Source organism: Sapajus apella, unplaced genomic scaffold (assembly GCF_009761245.1).
Source record: "Sapajus apella isolate SASKATOON/1434 unplaced genomic scaffold, GSC_monkey_1.0 scaffold13, whole genome shotgun sequence".
NCBI lineage: Eukaryota > Metazoa > Chordata > Mammalia > Primates > Cebidae > Sapajus > Sapajus apella.
This window is the reverse complement of record NW_022436953.1, coordinates 3,268,358-3,289,313: the sequence shown is the minus strand read 5'-3', so window position 1 is coordinate 3,289,313 and position 20,956 is coordinate 3,268,358. Positions and strand designations below refer to the sequence as shown.

At 40.6% G+C, this 20,956-nt stretch overlaps 2 protein-coding genes across 7 annotated transcripts in view; one reads left to right on the top strand and one right to left on the bottom strand.

The window, feature by feature from the left end:
- Nucleotides 1–20,956, bottom strand: part of ENTPD7 (ectonucleoside triphosphate diphosphohydrolase 7) — a 61,525-nt gene that overhangs the window by 1,807 nt on the left and 38,762 nt on the right. For 2 of the 3 annotated variants that reach the window (XM_032281267.1, XM_032281268.1), the window contains exons 10-13: nucleotides 18,700–19,024; nucleotides 16,654–16,739; nucleotides 15,340–15,501; nucleotides 11,905–13,583 (exon numbers count right to left, since the gene is read on the bottom strand). In XM_032281267.1, the coding sequence (XP_032137158.1) occupies nucleotides 13,352–13,583; nucleotides 15,340–15,501; nucleotides 16,654–16,739; nucleotides 18,700–19,024 (805 nt within the window). In that variant the 3' untranslated portion in view covers nucleotides 11,905–13,351. Of the gene's footprint in view, nucleotides 1–11,904; nucleotides 13,584–15,339; nucleotides 15,502–16,653; nucleotides 16,740–18,699; nucleotides 19,025–20,956 lie in introns of those variants that run through there. The other variant, XM_032281269.1, reaches the window with a different exon arrangement.
- The window catches only part of LOC116553778 (cytochrome c oxidase assembly protein COX15 homolog), a 36,158-nt gene that overhangs the window by 14,578 nt on the left and 624 nt on the right, over nucleotides 1–20,956 (top strand). For 2 of the 4 annotated variants that reach the window (XM_032281270.1, XM_032281271.1), the window contains 2 exons: nucleotides 384–497; nucleotides 2,089–2,685. In XM_032281270.1, the coding sequence (XP_032137161.1) occupies nucleotides 384–497; nucleotides 2,089–2,220 (246 nt within the window). In that variant the 3' untranslated portion in view covers nucleotides 2,221–2,685. Of the gene's footprint in view, nucleotides 1–383; nucleotides 498–2,088; nucleotides 2,686–20,956 lie in introns of those variants that run through there. The other 2 variants (XM_032281272.1, XM_032281273.1) reach the window with 2 other exon arrangements.

Below are 20,956 nucleotides of genomic sequence, written 5' to 3'. Positions count from 1 at the left end.
AAAATAAATAAATGGGGAAAAAGAAAAGAATATAGGATTAGAGATACACTTAGGGATGAGGATGGAAAGAATGACTTAAAAATGAGGGGAACGCCCACATTGGAAGGTGGATGAGATCACTGGGAGTGAGGGTATATAAAGTGGTACATACAGAAACTTAGGTGGAGCCCTGGGTCACACCAATGTTTAAGTGGCAAGCAGAAGATGACGGTGGAAGAGACAGTCTGCGGAGGAGTAATCAGGGTGGAACTGCGGGGATCTTCTCTGTGACTAGTACAGGAAGGTACTTCTTGGTTGCTGAGTGGTTTCTGGAGGAGATACATGTAAGGTGAGTAGAAACCTGGCACTTCTTTCTAATGTGTTGGAATCTTTATTTCCTGCAGGGAATCACTTCAGTCACTGCCATTACAGTGCTGTACTTCTTTTCCCGGAGAATTCCTCTTCCTAGAAGGACCAAGATGGCAGCAATGACACTGCTGGCTTTGGCGTATACACAGGTATAAACCACTTCTTTGTGGTCTGACAGTATCCCCAGTACAAAGTTAAAAAGAGGCTGGGCACAATGGCTCATGCCTGTAATCCCAGCACTTTGGGAGGCTTAGGTGGGCAGATCACTTGAGCCAGGAATTTGGGACCAGCCTGGGCAACATGACAAAACCCCATCTCTACCAAAAATACAAAAATTAGATGGGTATGTGGGTGTGTGCCTGTAGTCCAAACTACTTGGGAGGCTGAGGTGGGAGGATCACCCAGGCCAGGGAGGTTGAGGCTACAGTGAGCCAAGATCACACCACTGCACCCCAGCCTGGGCAACAGAGTGAGATCCTGTCTGTTAAAAGAAAAAAAAGGAAAGTGACAGACTAGGAGAAAATATTTTCCATACTTACAGTAAATTAAAAGATTAGGCCAGGTGCGGTGGCTCACGCCTATAATCCCACCACTCTGGGAGGCCCAGGTGGGTAGATCACAAGGTCAGGAATTCGAGACCAGCCTGCCCAATATGGTGCAACCTTGTCACTACTAAAAATACAAAAATTAGCTGGGTATGGTGGTGTGCACCTGTAGTCCCGCTACTCAGGAGGCTGAGGCAGAAGAATTGCTTGAACCCAAGAGGTGGAGGTTGCAGTGAGTCAAGATCGTGCCACTGCACTCCAGCCTGGGCAACAGACTGGGACTGTGTCTCAAAAAACAAAAAAGATTAATAACCAGAAAATAAGTAAAGGACATCGGTACACAATTACCACAAAAAGAATGATGAATGGCCAGGAAACATGAAAAGCTATTCAGTTTCCCTGATAATCAGAGAGGAGCACATTTTAAATGAGTACCATTTTGTTCCTATCAGATTGGGAAAAAATGAGAAAATGATAATTAGGTATTGCCATGGGCATAGGGAAATGGATACCTTCAAATATTCTTGGTGACAGCATGTCGGTACAGTTTTTTTCAGAGAGGAATTTGGCAATATCTTTTAAAAGTTAAATGGATAATCCTTTGGCCCAGCAAATGGACTTATTAGTGTCTGTCCTAGAAACAACCTAATTCGCAAAGATCTTTTGTATGAGGAAATTCATCATAGAATTGTTATAGTGAAAAATTGGAAACAACTTAAATAGTTAAACAACTATGGTATATCCATACTGTGGAATATACTGTACAGCAGTTTAAATAAGATCTCGAGTTCTTGGAACAAAAAAACAAAAGAACAAAAAAAGGAAAAAAGAAAAAAAAGATCTCAAAACATACTGTAAAGTGGAAAAAGAGCAAGTGACACAGAACAATGTTTTTTCAAAAGCACAAAACTATGTATTTCTCTATAAACATACTAAAGTATAAGTACAAAACTGGTAACAGTGACTATTTTGGGGAATTGGGATGGAATGAAGGATATTAAGGGGAATTTTAGGTTTACCAATTTTGTCCGAATTTCTTTCATTGTAGCATATCTGCTTGTGAAATTAAAAATGTGTGTATTTTCACCGCCCTGATGGGAGGATGTGGAGGTTGGTGTGGTTATCGGCGCCTAGTGATTTTCAGTGTGAACTTTTGGCTACTGCCTTTCCTATTGCCTTCTTTCCTTTGTGACAGGTGGGCTTGGGCATTAGCACACTGCTGATGTACGTCCCAACTCCTCTGGCCGCCACTCACCAGTCAGGATCCTTGGCTTTGCTTACTGGTGCTCTTTGGCTGATGAATGAACTCCGAAGAGTCCCAAAATGATTCTCAGAGGACCAGCTTCCTGGGACTATAACCGTGCTTTTGAGATCTCATCAGAGAGCATAAGAACTGGGGCTTTTGTATGAGATGACCTTAACATATCAAGTGGTTTCCAAATGGTCAGCTTATTTAAAAATCTTTTCTTGTTTTGAGATAGTCACTGGATCAAGAATGCATTAAGTATGGTTACCCTAAAGGTTCCTTTTTAAATCTGCTTTTCATGTTGAAAATCAGTTTTAATGTAGAGAGAGAAATGTCTGCCATTTGCTGCTTAACAGGTTTTGTGTCAGGATTTTCAGTGTTGGCAACCTCTTGGTTCCACATATATGATTTCTATCTCCTTGTTCTCCTGAATCCTTAATTCTGCCTAAACAGAATTTCTTTATGATCTTAACTTCACTTAGGTGAAGTTTCAAAGGATAGGATTAGCCATACCCCAAAGTAGCCAGCTGATTTTCAGCAAAAAAATAGGTAATGTCTTCTAATATCCTGATTTTCAGAAATGGAGAAGTTACAGACTTTGACAAGCTTAATGTATATATGTAGCAAAATAGTTTGTAAGTACTTGGAAAAGGAGGTAATCACCAAAACCCACTTGGATTTCTCAAGCACTAACCTAGTTCCTCTTTTTTTTTTTTTTTTGAGATGGAGTCTTGCACTGTTGCCTGGGCTGGAGTGCAGTGGTGCAATCTTGGCTCACTGCAGCCTCTGCCTCCAGGGTTCAAGCAGTTCTCCTGCATTAGCCTCTCAAGTAGCTGGGATTACAGGTACCCACCACCAAACCCAGCTAGTTTTTTGTATTTTTAGTAGAGACAGGGTTTCACTATATTGGCCAGGCTAGTCTCAAACTCCTGACCTCGTGATCTGCCCTCGGCCTCCCAAAGTGCTGGGATTACAGGTGTGAGCCTCCACGTCAAGCCTAGTTCCTCTTTTTTTTTTTTTTTTTTTTTTTTATTGAGACAGAGTTTTGCTCTTGTTGCCCAGGCTGGAGTGCGGTGACTTGATCTCAGCTCATTGCAACTTCTGCCTCCCAGGTTCAAGGGATTCTTATGCCTCAGCCTCCCAAGTAGCTGGGACCACAGGCACAAACCAAGCCTAGCTAATTTTATATTTTTAGTAGAGAAGGGGTTTCACCATATTGGCCAGGCTGGTCTCGAACTCCTGACCTCAAGTGATCCACCTGCCTCAGCCGCCTCAACCTCCCAAAGTGCTGAGATTACAGGTGTGAGCCACTGCACCTGGCTAGTTCCTCTTTTGATAAGTCTGTTAACATTACTAAGTCAGGCCGGGCATGGTGGCTCATGCCTGTAATCCAAGCAGTTTGGAGGCCAAGGCGGGCTGATCACCTAAGGTCGGGAGTTCAAGACCAACCTGACCAACATGGTGAAACCCCGTCTTATTTAAACAAACAAACAAACAAACAAAAAAACAGTATAAGTCAGAGGAACAGAATCAGTATAAATTGGTTCCTGAGAGGGTTTCCTAACAGTCTTGTAATAAAAAAGAGATGGCCTTGATGGTGTAGTATGTGGACATCTATCCAGATATTTAAACAAATTGTTGACTGCTGAATTAGTGTGATTTTGGTCTCTATTGATATTTTATAAGCCTCTGTCTTATTCAACTTTATTTTTTAAATCAGTGATTTGGATGAAGGCATTGGAAACATGTGATTTGAGGATGAAGCAACCCAATGTTGCTAATATAATAGATGACAGTGGCAACTGAAAACAGTCCCAGAGTGACCCCATCAAAATGAAATTAAACAGATTAGAAATGTAACATATTCATTTAAATTAAATAAGTTGTATAAGTTTGGGCTGAAGAAACCTGGCTTTATATCATTTAAGAAAGACTTGGGGATTTCAGTTGGTTTCAGATTCAAAATGAACCAACTAGTATTCATGTTATTATTATATGGTAACAGAAAAATTAGTGGTACTTCAGGTTTTCTCAGTAGACGTGTCACAGCCATAGCCAGAATACCCCTAACATGTTGCATTTCACCATGGTGGTCACTTAAGTGTGTATCCAGAAGAAGAGACCAGGATGGTGAGGAGTCCAGAACCCCTATCACACAGGGAATAAAGGAACTAGGGATATTTAACGGGAGAAGAGAACATTTGGGGAGAGAGCAAGATACCTTTCCTGTTGAAGCCTTCTCATGCAGAAGAGGGAGTGAGCTTCCATTGTGCTGCAGAGCTGGGAGCAATGGGTGAAAGTTGCAGGAAGTTAGTTTTAATTCTGTAGAAGGCAAGAGTAGGGTAGACCAAAATCAAATGACCTCTGGGGTCAGGCTGGTGGAGACCGTAACACTGGCGAGCAGGTGCGCCAGCTCGGGCTAAACTGCTGCTGAGTTCTGGTTGTTGCTGCTGCTCTACAGGTCCAGGGTTGTTAGATCTTCTGGGTTTTTGTTTTGCTTTTTGAAATAAGGAAAATAAGTTTATCTTTAGTTTTCCTTGGATATCCTTAGATTCCATACAGTAACAATACAAATACACAGGGAAAACAAACATCTGGATTTCATCCTTGACCTCATTTACAAAGCAAAAAGAGATGCTGGATTCAGATATAAATGTTTAATTTTACAGTGTTTAAGTCACCAAATCTTCTGGCTTTTTAAAAGCCACAAATCTAGATTTTTATGTGAAAGCTCTCAATTAAGTGTTGGGAACCAATTTCAAGATTTTTAAAAATGTTATACAGGCTCAACATGTCTGGGAGCCATAAATGATCAATGACCTAACATTTCCCATTTTTAATCTCTGAACTAGGTGATCTCAGTTTTTTCAACTCCAGTACTCTGTAAGTTTGTGTGACCTGTAATGTGCCATTCTCAGGTGGTGATATGGTTTGGATGTTTTGTCTCCTCCAAATCTCATGTTCAAAATGTGACATTCAGTGTTAGAGGTGAGCCTAGTGGGACTTATTTGGGTCCTGGGGGTGGATCCCTTATGCATGACTTTGTGCCATCCCCATAGGAATGAGTGAGTTCTCACTCTGGTAGTTTATGCAAGAGCTGGTTGTTTAAAAGAACTTGGAACTGGGCCAGGCGCAGTGGCTCACGCCTGCAATCCCAGCACTTTGGGAGGCCAAGGCAGGCAGATCATGAGATCAGGAGATTGAGACCATCCCGGCTAACATGGTGAAACCCTATCTCTACTAAAAATACAAAAAATTAGCTGTGCGTGGTGGTGCATGCCTGTAGTCCCAGCTACTTGGGAGGCTGAAGCAGGAGAATCACTTGAACCCAGGAGGTGGAGGTTGCAGGGCGCCAAGATCGCATCACTGCACTCCAGCCTGGGCTATAGAGCAAGACTTTGTCTCAAAACAAAGCCTAGAACTTCGTCTCTCTCCTGCTCTCTCACCATGTGACACACTGGCTCCCCTTCACCATCCACCATGATTGTAAACTACCTGAGGACCTCACCAGAAGCAGATGCCAGCGCCATGCTGCCTGTACAGTTCTATGCAGAACTGTGAGCCAAATAAACCTCTTTACTTTATAAAAATTCTCCAGTATTTCTTTATAGCAATGCAAACAGACTAACACAGGTGAATCTTAGCAAAACAGTTTGTCAATTTTTCATAAATCCTAGACCCTGATGGGCTTATGCTATTGCCTAGAAGAGATTCCCAACTTCTCTCTCATTTGAATGTCAGAAAAATCCCAAAACCCAAGCCTCATCTAAGACCAATGAACTCACAATCTCTGGAGGTAATAAAAGGCATATTTTAAAAGTTCCCCAGGTATCCAATGTGCAGACAAGTCTAGGGACCACTGGCTTAGGTCCTAATAGACTAGTTACCTTAGAAAGTTCTGACTAGCTTATTCCCATTCCCTTCTAATTTCCACCCCACCCTATCATTTGATATGCTATATGGATCCTGTTAGTATGTTAGTAGGAAATGGTCTTTTCTGGATAGAATCCTTCAAACAAAGGGAACTTTAGTTTCAAAGTTCAAAATCCTTCAAAGGCAGGTTCCCACACCATCCTCTCCTGATCCTCAAACCCAGGTTGTCCTTAGTTAATAAGTGAGTCAGCAGAGGGCAGTGTGACCCAACCCAAAGAACCATATATTAATGCTTCTACAGTTCCCTCCAAGGAAGTAGCAACTGGTGAATAAAGTTTCAGATGTTTTACTTCATTTTTCTTTATTACAGATGATGAATACATTTGGAAAAACAACTGGTTACATTTAGTTATATAACTGTATTATGCCACCTATGAGCTCCCAGTGAATGATTGTCTTATTTTTCATATTTGTTATTGCCAGCACTGCCAGACACATATCAAATATTGAATGAGTTAATGCATGAATGGAAAATGGACAATTACAGATTGATGTTTGATGTCCCAAATATCTTTTTCCCAAAAAGGCACCATATACCTATAGGATTAAATAAATTTCCCTTAGTATTTTCAAAAGTTTCTCTGTATTTCTGTCCATTGTTTTTAAAACATGAAGGAAATTAAAACACATGGCTTTCTTAATCAGTCAACTTAGAATATTTTGTCTGTAACTTAGACTGACAAATACTATTTATTGTAGCAGGGGTAATGATTAGCAACTCCCTAAAGCAATGTTGGTTGCAGAGATCAACACTGATGATCATAATTTTAGGATAACCAGTTTATCTATAGCTACACTTGTGGTCCTGGGATGAATGGTGGGTTATATATCAGCATATGTAACACATATACCCATGTCCCTGCATAAGGGAGAATGCATCACCTCTCTAACATGCATTGCACATTTTCCTCAACACTGACTTAAAATGTTTGTCAGTGAGAATGTTAAGAATTCAAAATCCTGCAAAATTATTGTTTAATGTGAAGCAGTAAAAAAACCTGGTCTTAACAACTCTCCAAAGCAACGTAATGAAGTCAGCCTTTGGTTTTTTAAAGTGTGGTGTGTCTAGTTGTGGATCATAATCAAAAGATGTCTTTCACCACACTCTGCAGAGGCCATCGATCAAGGTAGAAATAATGGGGGAGACGGCATGTGCTTCAGGGCTTCAACTAAAAGGAAATTGTAGAATGAGAACTTCAAATACAACACAGTAACAGGAATACTAGAAAACAGTGTGTGTCTGGGATTCCTGCTTGTAGAAAGACACTAATGAAGCTAATAAGGGGCAGTCTTCACCAGCAGCAGCCAAATGCTGGCAAGTGCTCTGTAGGAGGGGCCACTTAGGAAAGTACCAGAGTTTCCTGTGAGTGGAGAAGGAGGAGTGGGCCACCAGAGGGTATACAAGTGGCTGCCCTACTTTAAAAGGAGAGGCTCAGGAGCAGACATATCTTTATGCTAACCTGAAGTCATGTATGTGTGGCTATACATAGCCTGTGATTCAGAAAATTTTTCAACTTTGGTTTTCATAAAAATGGCAAGCAATGATGGATTACATCTCAAAAGTGAAAGCCCTTGTAGTATTAGTAATGATTCAGTTTTATTAAAAGGATCTGCTATTGCTCAGATTTCCAGAGAAACAAAATGGTCAACTAGTGTGTTATTCCTTTCCTGTCCCTCTAATAATGGTACCGACAAACTGGAAAATAATGAAATATTAGAGCAAAAGAAAAATGTGTAATAACACAAGAGAAGTCTATTAGGATATAAGTAGACAGAGCAGGCTTAAAATGAAGCTTGAACAAGCCATCTGCAGAAACAGAGAACAGGGTAGATGGGACACCCAAACAAGGTGCCACAGCTTTTCAACTTAGATCCATGTTATGAGAGAGAGAGCGGGCCAAGAACACGACCTAGTAAGTGTTCGATTTGAGGTATATTCACTGTTTGCTTTTTTTTAGTATTAATCAAAATATTATTGACTAACAATCCTATTATTAATCAAAACTTTTGGTCTTGAGTCTTAGTTTTTTTAACAGTAATATTTTTTGTAACACCAACAAAATTCTCACAAGTTTGACAGAGCATATTGCCTCGGGCTGGACTCTGGAGCTAGCGTTCCTAAGAGACTAAAATGGAAGAATTTGAAACATCTGCTATTTCTACCATAATTCTTATTCCCAATCAACATTTATACCACATACCACAGCAAAAAGGACAACTAGATACTAGTTTTGAATTAATTTGAAAAGTTTAAAGACAACAAAAAGAAACAGCCCTCTGTTTCTGTAACAGAGTCTGGAAACTGTCCAAGAATTAACAACGAAGTTCTTTAATGAGGTAGATGTAATAGGCATTTATAACTTCATCTAGGCTGTAGTCATCTAGTGAATTGCTTGGATGCTGTGGTAAAGAAATTGTGTAAAATTAATTGTTTTAAAAAGATGTATAAAATTTAAAAGTACTAAAAGAAATACAGAAACTAGAATAGATGTAGTGAAAACTTGGCACTATTTCAAGCAAAGCATTTTTTTCAAAGTTAACTCCTAAATGTGAGCAAAGCAGTCATAAATGAATGTCAGAAGCAGTTATAAAGATTGGGCATGGTTAGTTGTGGCCAGCTGTTTTATAAAGAATAGATTCTATTTAAATACACTTGCAGAAAGATTCTGTCAATGAGCATTCGCTATAGCTGACAAAGTAGTTGGGGTGTCTGTGTTACAGAGAAACCTGGGGCCTAGGAGGCCAGACACTGTGACTTCACACATATTGCAACTGCTCTGGGCCTCAATTTCATCACCCATACAAATCAAGGGGGTTGGCCAGAAGACCTTTAAAATCCCAGCTTTAAAACTCTTCTGAAATTTATTATGATTGGTATTAGAAACTCCATTTCTACCAACCTTATCATCAGGGGTTATGGATAAAATTGGAGGCTTTTTTGGGCAGCCTGGTCTTCTAAACCAAAGGACAGAATGCTCTTCCCAAAGCCACATGACTTTTCTACCTTGTCATCTGCCATTAGTTTCTAATCTTGTCTAGCCACATTGTTGTATAGATGAGAACTGAACCAGAGATGGTAAGTGACTTGCATGGGGTACCAGAGCTAGTAAATGACAAAGCCAGAACTAGAACCCAGATCTGCCATTCATTAAGCCTACTTACTGTTCTTTCCCTTAAGTGATACCATTCTCTTGTCTTCCATCCCTGACAAAAAGCAAAACACAAAACTGTTGAGAAGCATCTGTGTAGATGATACCCGTGAGAAGTATAAATTATTTTATTTCAAAAATGTAAATATGGATATGATAATAAATGTTAATGCCTAAAGAGACTAGCTTAGCAAGTGCATGGCAGGCATTCAGTCAGCCACATTTCAGCAATCACCGGCCAAGATCTTGAAGTTAAAGGAATCTCTTAGGATTCCTAAGAGGAGGGGGTGGGGCAGGATACTTTGGAAGATATTTGGAGAATAAATAGAACATTGATGGAAAGTGATGAAAATTTCCCAGACCAGAAGAGACACTGGACCACTAGAGCAGGGAGGGAGAGAGGAGAGCATGGGTTGAAAAACTATTAGGTACTATGCTCACCAGCTGGTGATGGGATCTGTACCCCAAACCTCAGCATCACTCAATATACTCATATAACAAACCTGCACTTGTACCCCCCGAGTACAAAATAAGTCTAAAATAAGTTGAAATTATTTATAAAAAACAAAAAGAAAAATCTCAACGAAAATTTCCCAGACCAAGGAAATTCAAGGAACTAAAGTACTGAGAAGAAAAAATGGTATAATTTGGTTTAGAGTTAACTGCAACTTAAGTGAATGAAATGCCACGTAAATGGATATTTTACATATTTTCATTATGTTCTAGCAACAAGAATTTGGGGAAAGTGATGGATTTTGCTATCACAAGACTAAAAAGCATCACTACAAGCCACTGACTCCTGCGTTGACATCTGTGACCTGTCTCAGTAGTAACAAGCCTAGTAAAACAGTTCAGGTTCATTGCTTCTGTTAACAAGAGTGGTTGGTAAGATTCAAAGGACCAGTGGAATGTGAATTTTATGACACCATAATGATCTTCATGGGAGAATCACCAAAGTGCAAAAATGCAAATAGAAAAGAAATCTTTAAAAACCAAAGGGTAAGGCAAGATAGATTTCTGCTCCTATAAGCTATTTTATTATAAGGAAGAAATATATTTAATTGGCCCTTAGCAAGGAATAAATGGCTTTTGTTTCTAGCTAATAAGATTTCATTTAAAATCTATTAATTGGGAGAACAGAAGCAGCACAGGAGCCAATACCAACAGTAAATATTCAGTTCTTCTGAGGGATGATAAAATTTTCCTTCAGTATCATGGAACTCCTGGAAGCCTTGCTCATGGTAATAAAGACAAGCCTAGATCCCATAATATTAAACTAATGAACAGGATATAACACATTAAACACTCCAAAACAAAATAAGAAATACATATATATTGAAAAAGTGATACATGTAGATATCCTGAGATTCTCAACTATAAAAAGAACAGAGTAATATCAATTTAAAAGGTTGTAGTAATGACTAAATAATACACATAAAATCCTTAGCAGTGTCTGGTACATAACAAGGGCTTAACAAATAATGGTTATTATTACAGCCAGGATGAATAATACTAATAAGAGCTTTCAAATTGGGCCAATCCCTTACTTCCCTGTTTCAGCTTCATTTTTAGCACATGAATATGATCACTGTTAGCCAGTCAAGTAGTTTCCGACTAGATCATTGATTAGCTCTAACAAGAAAACCAAAGATAGTATTTGGAAACCAAGATGAGGCAAAAGAAAATGTTAACTAAGTAGGCAATAGCTAGCTAAAACATATTTTGACATTATTTTTTGTTGTTGTGGAGTGTCACTCTGTCACCCAGGCTGGAGTGTAGTGGCGTGATCTCAGCTCACTGCAACCTCCGCCTCCTGGGTTCAGGTGATTCTTCTGCCTCAGCCTCCTGAGTAGCTGGGACTACAGGCGCGTGCTACCACACCCAGCTAATTTTTTAATATTTTTAGTAGAGATGGGGTTTCACCATCTTGGCCAGGCTGGTCTCGAACTCCTGACCTCGTGATCCACCCGCGCTGGCCTCCCAAAGTGCTGGGATTACAGGTACAAGCCACCATGCCTGGCCTTGACATTATTTTTAAGCAGCATTCATAAGGTTCATGGAATACAGGTACCAAAAGAAAATCAAAGCAGTGTAGAAGTCCTAAAAACCAAAGGAAATTGCTATGAAAGAAGCCCTAATAAAAGGTAACATATTTCCAAAGAAACGGAGGCCAGGTGCCGTAGCTCATTCCTATAATCCCAGCACTTTGAGAGGCCAAGGTGGGACGATTGCTTGAGCCCAGGCATTTGAGACCAGCCTGGACAACATAGTGAGGCTCCATCTCTAAAAAAGTAAAAGATTAGCTGAGTGTGGTGGTGCATACCTGTAGTCCCAGCTACTTGGGAGTCTGAGGTGGGAGGATTGCTTGAGCCCAGGAGGTTGAGGCTAGTGAGCCATGATATTGCACCACTGCACTCCAACCTGGGCAACAGCATGAGGCCCTGCCTCCAAGGAAAAAAAAAAAAAAAAAAAAAAAAAGAACAGAGTCTGCATGTTTAGTCTATGCTTATCTCATTCTTAAACAATACAAGACTGGTCATCTTTTTATCTACCAACCAAGGGTCAGCATACTTATTTTTATCTTAGTTTATTTCTAGGAAGATCTTAATTTCTTTTTCTGTTTTATAAAGCATTTGATTCCTTTCTTGTTCCCAGTATAAAATTTATTTTTGAAGAGTTCTACTTTTTTTTTCTTTAAAGCCAGGGACTTTTTCCCCTATTAATCTAATCTCAGAAATCAAAGGTGACAAAAAGAAAAGAAAATGTTCCTAGCTCTGAGAGCAAATTCGTGGACAGGACATTCAAGGCTGCATGTAGGAAAGGGTAAAGTATAAGACAGACACCATACAGAGCTGATGAAGAGAAATCCTTACACAATTAATGGCTAAATGTAGGGGAGAAGCAAAGCTCCTGAAGGATAGTGGGTGAAAATGTAATTATTATGGCTTTTCCTCTCACTTCATTAATGGAAGTGCTGCTTATGACCGAGCAGTCTCTTAATAGAGGTTCTGAAACTTGCCAGGTGGCTTATGAACAGATCGATCTATTCCAAAGTTTAGAATTTGCTCCCTTTCCGACATTCCAAGAGTCAGAAATTGAGAAAACTTCCATTTCTTAAAACAATAAGAACTTTGATTTTATTGCCTTTGCCCACTCTCCTGATTCTGTTCTTCTCTTTTAAAAACAACTCAAATACATTCCCCAAACTACATATTAATCTTGCAGTGAAATGAAAAAACTGTCTTTGAATCTTCCTGTCTAAAGTCTCACAAAAACAGGCCTAGGAGGCAGTAACCTAAAATCAGACAAATCCAGGTTCCCAGTCCCCATTATAGCTTCTCCATCCTACTAACACACTTAAGGCTCAAAAAGCAAAATTAATGCCCAGACAGCCTGTGAGGCACATAGACATGGAAAAATGTTCTATCCTGGTCATACCAGGCATCAGATAAGATACTAAAATCTTCCACAGATCATTAATTTACAAGGGGTTCTAACCTTTAAAATCATGTACTAACATCAATACTATGACAGGGATCTTGGATCACCTATGATGGCTTCTTTGTCAAGTAAGCAAGGAAGTTATATCATTTTGGTGCCTGGAAATTCCTATGTGGTCCATTGAACTGCAAAGATCTTGGATCCTTATTAAAGGCTGTGGATCTCCACATAAATGATATATCTCTGTTACAGAGAAAGAAGGTGCTGCTGCACTTTCTAGAATGTCTCTGGCTTTGTATCAGTCAGATGCTACGAGTTTTATTTCAACCAGGCTTCCAGTGTGTCCAATGCCAAACTTCATGCTTCAGCAAGGGAAGAAAAGATGAGATCCCAGGAACATACCAAACCTTTCAGAAGAAGGAGTCGAAGCCTGCTTCAATTGGACAAAGCTTGGTCCCCTGTATTAGCACCAATTTCCTGTCATTTAGTTCCTCACAGATTAAATTATAGCTTCTCTCAGAGAAGACCTGGGTACTTAGAAGGAATCATGGTAGAAAGTAAAGTAGAAATTCCAAGGGCAGATACCCAAAAGGTCAGGCATCACAGCATCTGAGGCCCAACAAGAAAGTAGAGGAATTCAATGAGCAGCAACTTGGGGGTGCTCAAGCTTCTCTGGTCCTGGCCTGGCCTCACGGCCCCACCTGTACTCCCATCATGGGCACCACCTCTTCAAGCCACAGCAAGTCCAATGGAGCTGAGGTTCGCGTTTGTCGGTGGTGAATTCGGCGTAGCCGCAGAAGGTATAGGATGATAGCCAGTAGCACCACCAGGATACAGGCAAAGAAGAGATAGTGGTTGTATACAAATGAGAGACGGAACCAGCTACCATGGGCTTGTCGGACACCTTCCTGCCGAAGATCCCTAGGGAAGAATTAAGAATTTGTAGGTGGAAAAAACTGTTTCAGAGAGAGACATTTACTCTGATTTGAAAGGCCCTGTAGTTTTATTCCATCCACATAAACATTTTATGACACCAGCTCCACAGAGCAGGCAAAGCTGAAGAACATCCCCAGCCCCAGGGCTGCCACAAGATCCCTCCTGTGTCTTCCTTCCCATGGCCTCCAGAGGGGACCTCCAGGCTTATACCATCCAGAATCTAAGGCAAAATGAGAAGGCCTTTGAAACTGAAGCTCAAAAAATGAACAGAAAGGCTAGACTGGCCCTCTGTAACGTAAATCTTAAAATATGGTTTATAAATATAGTACGAATGAGAATATGGTATCCCCTAAATCCGATATAGAAATCAGAGTGTGTCTAAATCCTTTTGTTAAAGTTGCCATGCATCCGAACGCAGTGGCACATGCCTGTAATCGAAGCACTTTGGGAGGCCAAGCCAGGAGGATCACTTGAAGCCAGGAGTTCAAAACCAGCCTGGTCAACATAATAAAACCCCATCTCTCCAAAAGAAAAATTTAAAAATTAGCTGGGCATGGTGGTAAGCACCTGTACTCCCAGCTACTCAGAAGGCTGAGGCGGGAGAGTCACTTGAGCCCAGGAGTTCAAGGTTGCAGTGAGCTATGAATACGGCACTGCCACCACACTCAGCCTGGGCGACAGAGCAAGACCCTGTCTCAAAAAAAGAATAATAAAGTTACTACGTTTTCTTAGGATCTAGGATATATCTAAAGCTGTTACCTGATCAACTATATTATAGTCTGAAAAAAATAAAGAGAAGATATGAAAACCAAGTGCAATGGTCCACCTGGCTAGAACAGAAGCCACTCCAGCGGTCCGGATCCCAGATCTAGTTTTGTCTTGTTTGACCTGCAGTGTTCTTTTATAGTGTGAATCTCTAAACTGAAAGACTTCATAAAAAATATGGATCTCCAGCTTTTCTGGACTGATGAGAACTGGCAATGCTGGGACAGCACTTGTGAGTGATGGTAACCAGCCCATTAATTGGGGTATACTCTCCAGTTGTGGGCAACCATCACCTAGCCCACTTCCCTCACTTCTATCACCTGCCTGGCTCCTGACAATATTGAGTTTAGAGGAACAGACATCAAAGATGAAAAATTCATCTAAGTTTATCTGAAACAGTCCAGGGTACAGAGTACCTAAAAATTGTCCCAAATATCTTACAGTACATAAAAGTAAGGCATCAGGTTACCAGAGTTTGATGAAAGTAGCCCTACTAAAAACACCTCACATCATTTATCCTAATTCTGACCCACCAAAAAAGCCTTCAAAGTCAGTGACACAATTTCTGGAGTGCCTCTCTCCATTACAAAAGATTGCTCTAGACATCCTACCCCTGTTCTTTAGTCAGATGTGTTTTCCAGGGTTACCCAAGAATGACATTTTAGCTTGTCAGCATCTTGGAAGTGATTAGTAAGAGCTCAGTCCTAAAGCTGAGTAAACAAATAAAGCTGGATTTCTGAGGTAGCAAAGCTGAGTAGCAAACTCCAAACCAGTAATGCTCAACCTTCTTTGAGCATGCCTGATAGTAAAAGGGGCTCACATGGAAGTAATAGGAGTTTGTTTTTGTGAGGGTGTAGGGAGGAAGGTCACTTAAGACCTATTCTAAGCCAGTTTAAAAAAAAAACAACAAAATCTGTTCTGAGACATCAACTGATACCCTGAGCTCAAGATTCCAGATTGGTCAGTCTTACTTTACCTGAGTGGTAAGAATCGTGTTTTATATAGAATGGCTCCCAGCGTCCACTGAACCTCTCGGTCATACACCAGCTGGGCTGTCCGCAGGTTTGCGTAGTCATAGGGAAAGTGGAATCCTTCATGTAAGACTTGATACATCCAAGCTGATTTAAAACACTGATATCTGTGTAACAAAAATAATTTAATTTTTTAAAAAAAGAATTATAATACTTTCCTTTACAATAAGCGATTCCGTATTCCTGCCAGTTATTAAAAAACCTACCTCCTCCTGCTTCACCTTCTTCACCTCTAAGTGGGTTACTTCTAAGTGAGCCTACTTACCTTGTGTTTACCACAAAGGCAATAATGATACTTAGGCTGTGTTTTTGTTTTTTTTTAAGAGTTGCTATCTTCAGAGACTATATTGAAATATCTACAAATGTAATTATATGATGTTTGGGATTTACTTCAAAATAACCTAGTTATAGCAAGAAGGGGATTGTGGGTGGGAAAACAGATAAAAACAAGATGGGCCAGGATCCTATAACTGATAGTAGGAAAGCAGCGTGATAGGTACACTGGAGTTCATTACACTATTCTAGTTTTGTTTATGTTAAACAGTTTTTAACTAAAACATTTAAAAAATGAAAGGACCAATGAACCAAACTGGCAAAATGTTACTTGTTGAAGCTGTGTGATAGTTACATGAGGGTTTATGTTGTTATTCTACTTTTCTGTATGTTTGATATTTTCTATAATACAAAGTTTTATAATCATCACTTTTGGCCAGGCACAGTGGCTCATGCCTGTAATCCTGGCACTCTGGGAGAGTGAGGCAGGCAGATCACTTGAACTCAGAAGTTCAAGACTAGCCTGGCAACATGGCGAAACCCCATCTCTACAAAAAATACAAAAATTAGCCAGGCGTGGTGGCACATGCCTGTAGTCCCAGCTACTTGGGGGGGGTTGAGGCAGGAGAATCACTTGAACCTGGGAGGTGGAGGTTGCAGTGAGCTAAGATAGTGCCACTGCATTCCAACCTGGGCGACAAAATGAGACCTTGTCTCAAAAAATAAAAAAAACTAAAAATGTAAAAATCACTTTTGTTGTCAAATCACTTGATGAGAACTCTCTTTGGTAACCACTGATTTCCTCTGGCTTTGCTAAAATAGGCTCACTACTTTGGCCCCTACTCCTCAGAAAATCAAATCTGAAATGATCAAATGCCCCCTCAACATGAAACCTAATCTGCACTATTGCTCACTCTCCCTCCTGCATTATAATCTGCCACCTAGATTTTAAGGCCACATCTAAGGAGGAAAGGAAAGTGACTTACTTGAGTCGATGCTCATCTGCATGTGATGAAAAGAGGCCATTCTTGAATCTCTGAGTGAGTACCGACCAAGCCATGCCACAGTAATCCTGGATCAACCACAGAGAAAATAGCGCAACATGAATTTGGAGGCAAACTCTCTACCTTCCCCACAGTCACAGCTGTTCCATTTCTAAAGTTACTTGTGGGCTACCAGCTGACAAAGGAAAACAGAAACGGCATATTCATAAACACTGTGCCATACCCCTGTTTATTCTTGTCACCTCAGGTCGGTCTAGTACCAAGCAAGCCTGATGTGGCTTCTGAGCCTCTTAGGCTTCAGAGGGGCTGAGGTTAGGACTAAGGAATAGCAATGCCAAAAGCCAAAGACAGCTTCGTTCTACTCCACATAGGACTGACATGAGCAGGGACAGTAGATGAAAGAGGATGATTATAAACCTGTCATTGGCCTACTTCAGTGTTGTAATTCTCACCAAAAGAATCATTCCTTTTGGTTTGTTCAATGAACTAACATTTACGTGCCAGGTGCTGTTCTAGATGCCAGGGAATCATGCAGACAATAAAACAGACAAAAATTCCTGTCTTCAAGGAAGCTAACATTCTAATGGTAGGAGACAGACAACTCCCCCCCCCCCCCCCCCCCACACACACACTATGCTGAATGACATAAACGTTTGGGGAAAAATAAAGCAGGAAAGGGCAACGGGTAATATGGAGAGTGTTGTCATTTTGATCGGTCCCAGAAGGTGGCTCTGGGAAGATAACGTTTGAGTCAAAGTTAAAAAGGTAAAAGAACAAAATCATCTCTTTTACCTGGAAAAGATAACACATTAAGCCACTAGCAATGTTGGCAAGCAAAAACTTGAGCCTTTTGGTATTCAAGGGAATAGAATTTGAAGAAGTTCTGAGATAAGAGAAAGATTCAGGCCATGGACAGTTAGGGAGCTCTGGGCTCCAGAAAAAAAGGGAGCATGAAGGTCTTCTTGGAGGCTGGAGAGAAAGGAGTAAATACAATCCAGATGTTCCGCAATATTTCTTAAGGACTGCTTTTTGGGAACAGAATAGTACAGATACTGCAGATATTATTCAATTGGAAGTCTTACACCAAGAGAACTCTAGAAAATTGTAAGAAAGAAAGAATAAGAAATATGAGGATAGGCTGGGCGTGGTGACTCACACCTGTAATCTCAGCACTTTGGGAGGCTAAGGCGGGTGGATCACCTGAGGTCAGGAGTTCAAGACCAGCCTGGCCAACATGGCGAAACCCTGTCTCTACTAAAAATACAAATATTAGTCAGGTATCGTGGCGGGCATCTGTAATCCCAGCTACTCGGGAAGCTGAGGCAGGAGAATCGCTTGAACCCAGGAGGTGGAGGTTGCAGCACGCCGAGATCTTGCCACTGCACTCCAGCCTGGACTACACAGCAAGACTCTGTCTCAAAAAAAAAGAAAAAGAAAAAGAAAAAGAAAAATGAGGACAGATTCTCCCATTAATTACTCTAGGAAAAAGACAGATTAGAGAGATACACAACAATTCAAAGAGATGGCCCTAAATTAAGCCGAGAATGATAGAAAGCTGGCTAATCTTTTACCTGTCCAAGTAACCAATGATTTAAGCCTACATGATGCTTAAGTCTACATGCTCAAAGTGAATTTTTACTCCTCCAAAAGCACATTACAACAGAGAATAGCCAGCAAGGGGAAAAATAATGGAGGTGACATTTCTTGGCCATAAGCATTAAGCAAGACTATTGGAAAGCTGGAAGAAAAACCATTAGCCAACACAAAAATTTTATACCTGGGTAACAATTTGGGTGATATGACACCCATGAAAACTAAATTTAGTTAATTAGAAGGCAGTACAGCATAGCTAGATCCTTAAGTTCTGTGAATCCACTTCCTCATTTGTAAAATGAGGGTTCAAAGGGCTCCTGCAAAGAACAAGTGGGATTCTGTATGCAAAGCCCTTTATACAGCGCCTGGCACAGAGTGAGGCATTCAATAAATGGCTGCTGCCAGCATAAGCCATTTTTATCATTAATAATTTACCTGAGCAGCTTTGGCAAATGTTGGCCCATGGTAGCGGCCACCAATGCGCAACACATCCTCTGTACAGTAAAAAAACTCAGAGAAGCCATAGAACTCGCTGTTGTTGAAGTCAATTGGTGATTGATAGATGCCATTGAGTGAGGCCTGGCTGGCGTTGGAGCGAGCCAGCAGGGGGCTCAGCATTGCCCCACAAGACTCCCAGTCTCCTCTTCCTCGGACATGCAACACTTGGCTGTTCCTCTCCACCACATCTGTGAGTCCCACAGGCAGGCAGGGATCCAGAAATGGATTGTCGGGGCTCAGACCTGTCTTTTGACCCAGCAATCTGCCACAATGACAAAAACAAAGAAAATATTCATGCCTGTACTCAACCTAGTCTAAGAAACACAATGTGCTTCATAAATATCTTGCTACTGGTTTTCATGATATTCCTAGAAATGAGGATGCAGTGGAGTATTATCATGGAAATTCATCACATACACATTTAACTTAAGCAAATTAAATTTAGGGAAAAAAAAGAGGAATATGGTGATCAGTTCTGTTGCACCTTTTAGTCAACATGTGTCATTTCCTAGGGTGTAGCAAAATTGGAGATGCGAATCTGCTGTTCTCCATCTGGTCTTCATTCCCACATACCTCTTAAAAGTGCAAGGACCTTATCATGCAGAGTGTGGTTCTAATGTTTAAAAATACAGCTTTCACAACAATGTTCTTCAAACATCATAGTGTCTGCAGGAGACATCTGAGCACCTCAACCCAAGCAATATTTGTATAGACTTAGGAGTACTGTCAGAATGCAAACACACCACTTGATTTTAATGCATTTGTCAATCATCCAGGGCACCAGGATTCTCCCAAAGCACCTTGAACTCCTAGAGACTAAAACTTACAAAAACAAAAAAGACTTTTGGGACAATATTTTCTTCAACATGCTGCAAATATAAGACAATTGATTGCTGTGGATAAATTATTAGAAATGGGATATACCAATACCTCTTCAAGCTAGTGTTTCTAGCTAAATGGTTAAGTGTACATAGGTAAGTGTGATGTTTGCTTTATGGTAGGTGGTGAGGTGGGAAGGGCTGCGGAGAGAGATGCCTGGAGAGCGGACCATGGCAGTAGCACATCTGCAATGGCTGGCAATGGTGATGGAGCCCATGCCTGCCTCTGAATGAGCAGTGCTGGAACAGAATAGGCATAGCACCAGCTGCAGGAAGCCACCTGGAGCCTCTAAGCGGGGAGAAGAGCAGAAGCTTTCATTCCCACCATGGCCATAACAAAGTTCCAGTTATTTCGAGTTTATACTTGCCTAGCAACCATATTCTCATTCCTCAAAAAGATTACTGTGAAGATAAGGACAGAAATTAAGTTGGGCTCCAAATAACTTTGCCAATTGCAGTTAATTATCAGTTCCTAAACAGATATTGAAGAGTGGATTCTCAGAATGAGGATGTACCCACAAGTGTAAAGACTGAAGGTGAGTACAGTAGAACACCTTAGAACAACTGGAACCAAGTATTTTAAGGATGCGACACCAACTGTAAGGGAAACTCAGAAAACAGTTACTGAGAAGAGAGAATGATCGTTTTACCATCCCAGGAAACAGGTCTTTAGTAGATTGGCAGCTACACAAGATATGCCTTTTATTCATCAATCACGTGAAGTAGGTAACTTAGCTACTTGGCAAGAAAATACCAATGCATGGGAAGAAGATGCAGTCTGGCAAGAAGTAGTTTGGGGGCAGAAGAAAACAGAAAAAAGAGCAGCAGAACAACAAAAGAAGAAAATAGAAAAGAAGCACAGCAGCTAATGAAGAAGGAAAATCAAAACTGGTGTGAAACTTTCACAACAAATGTTCTTCAAACATCACAGTGGCTGCAAGAGACATCTGAGCACCTCAACCCAAGCAATGTTTGTACAGACTTAGGAGTACTTTCAGAGTACAAACACTTCACTTGATTTTTATGCATTTGTCAATCATCCAGGGCACCAGGATTCTCCCAAAGCACCTTGAACTCCTAGAGACTAAGACTTACAAAAACAAAAAAGACTTATGGGACAATATTTTCTTCAACATGCTGTAAATATAAGATAACTGATTGCTGTGGATAAATTATTACCAATGGGATATACCAGTATCTCTTCAAGCTAGTGTTTCTAGCTAAAAGGTTAAGTGTGCATAGGTAAGTGTGTTGTTTGCTTAATATCAGCCCTGCCCTTTCACCTGTGGTCCTTCTCTCCGTGATTGGGTTCCTCA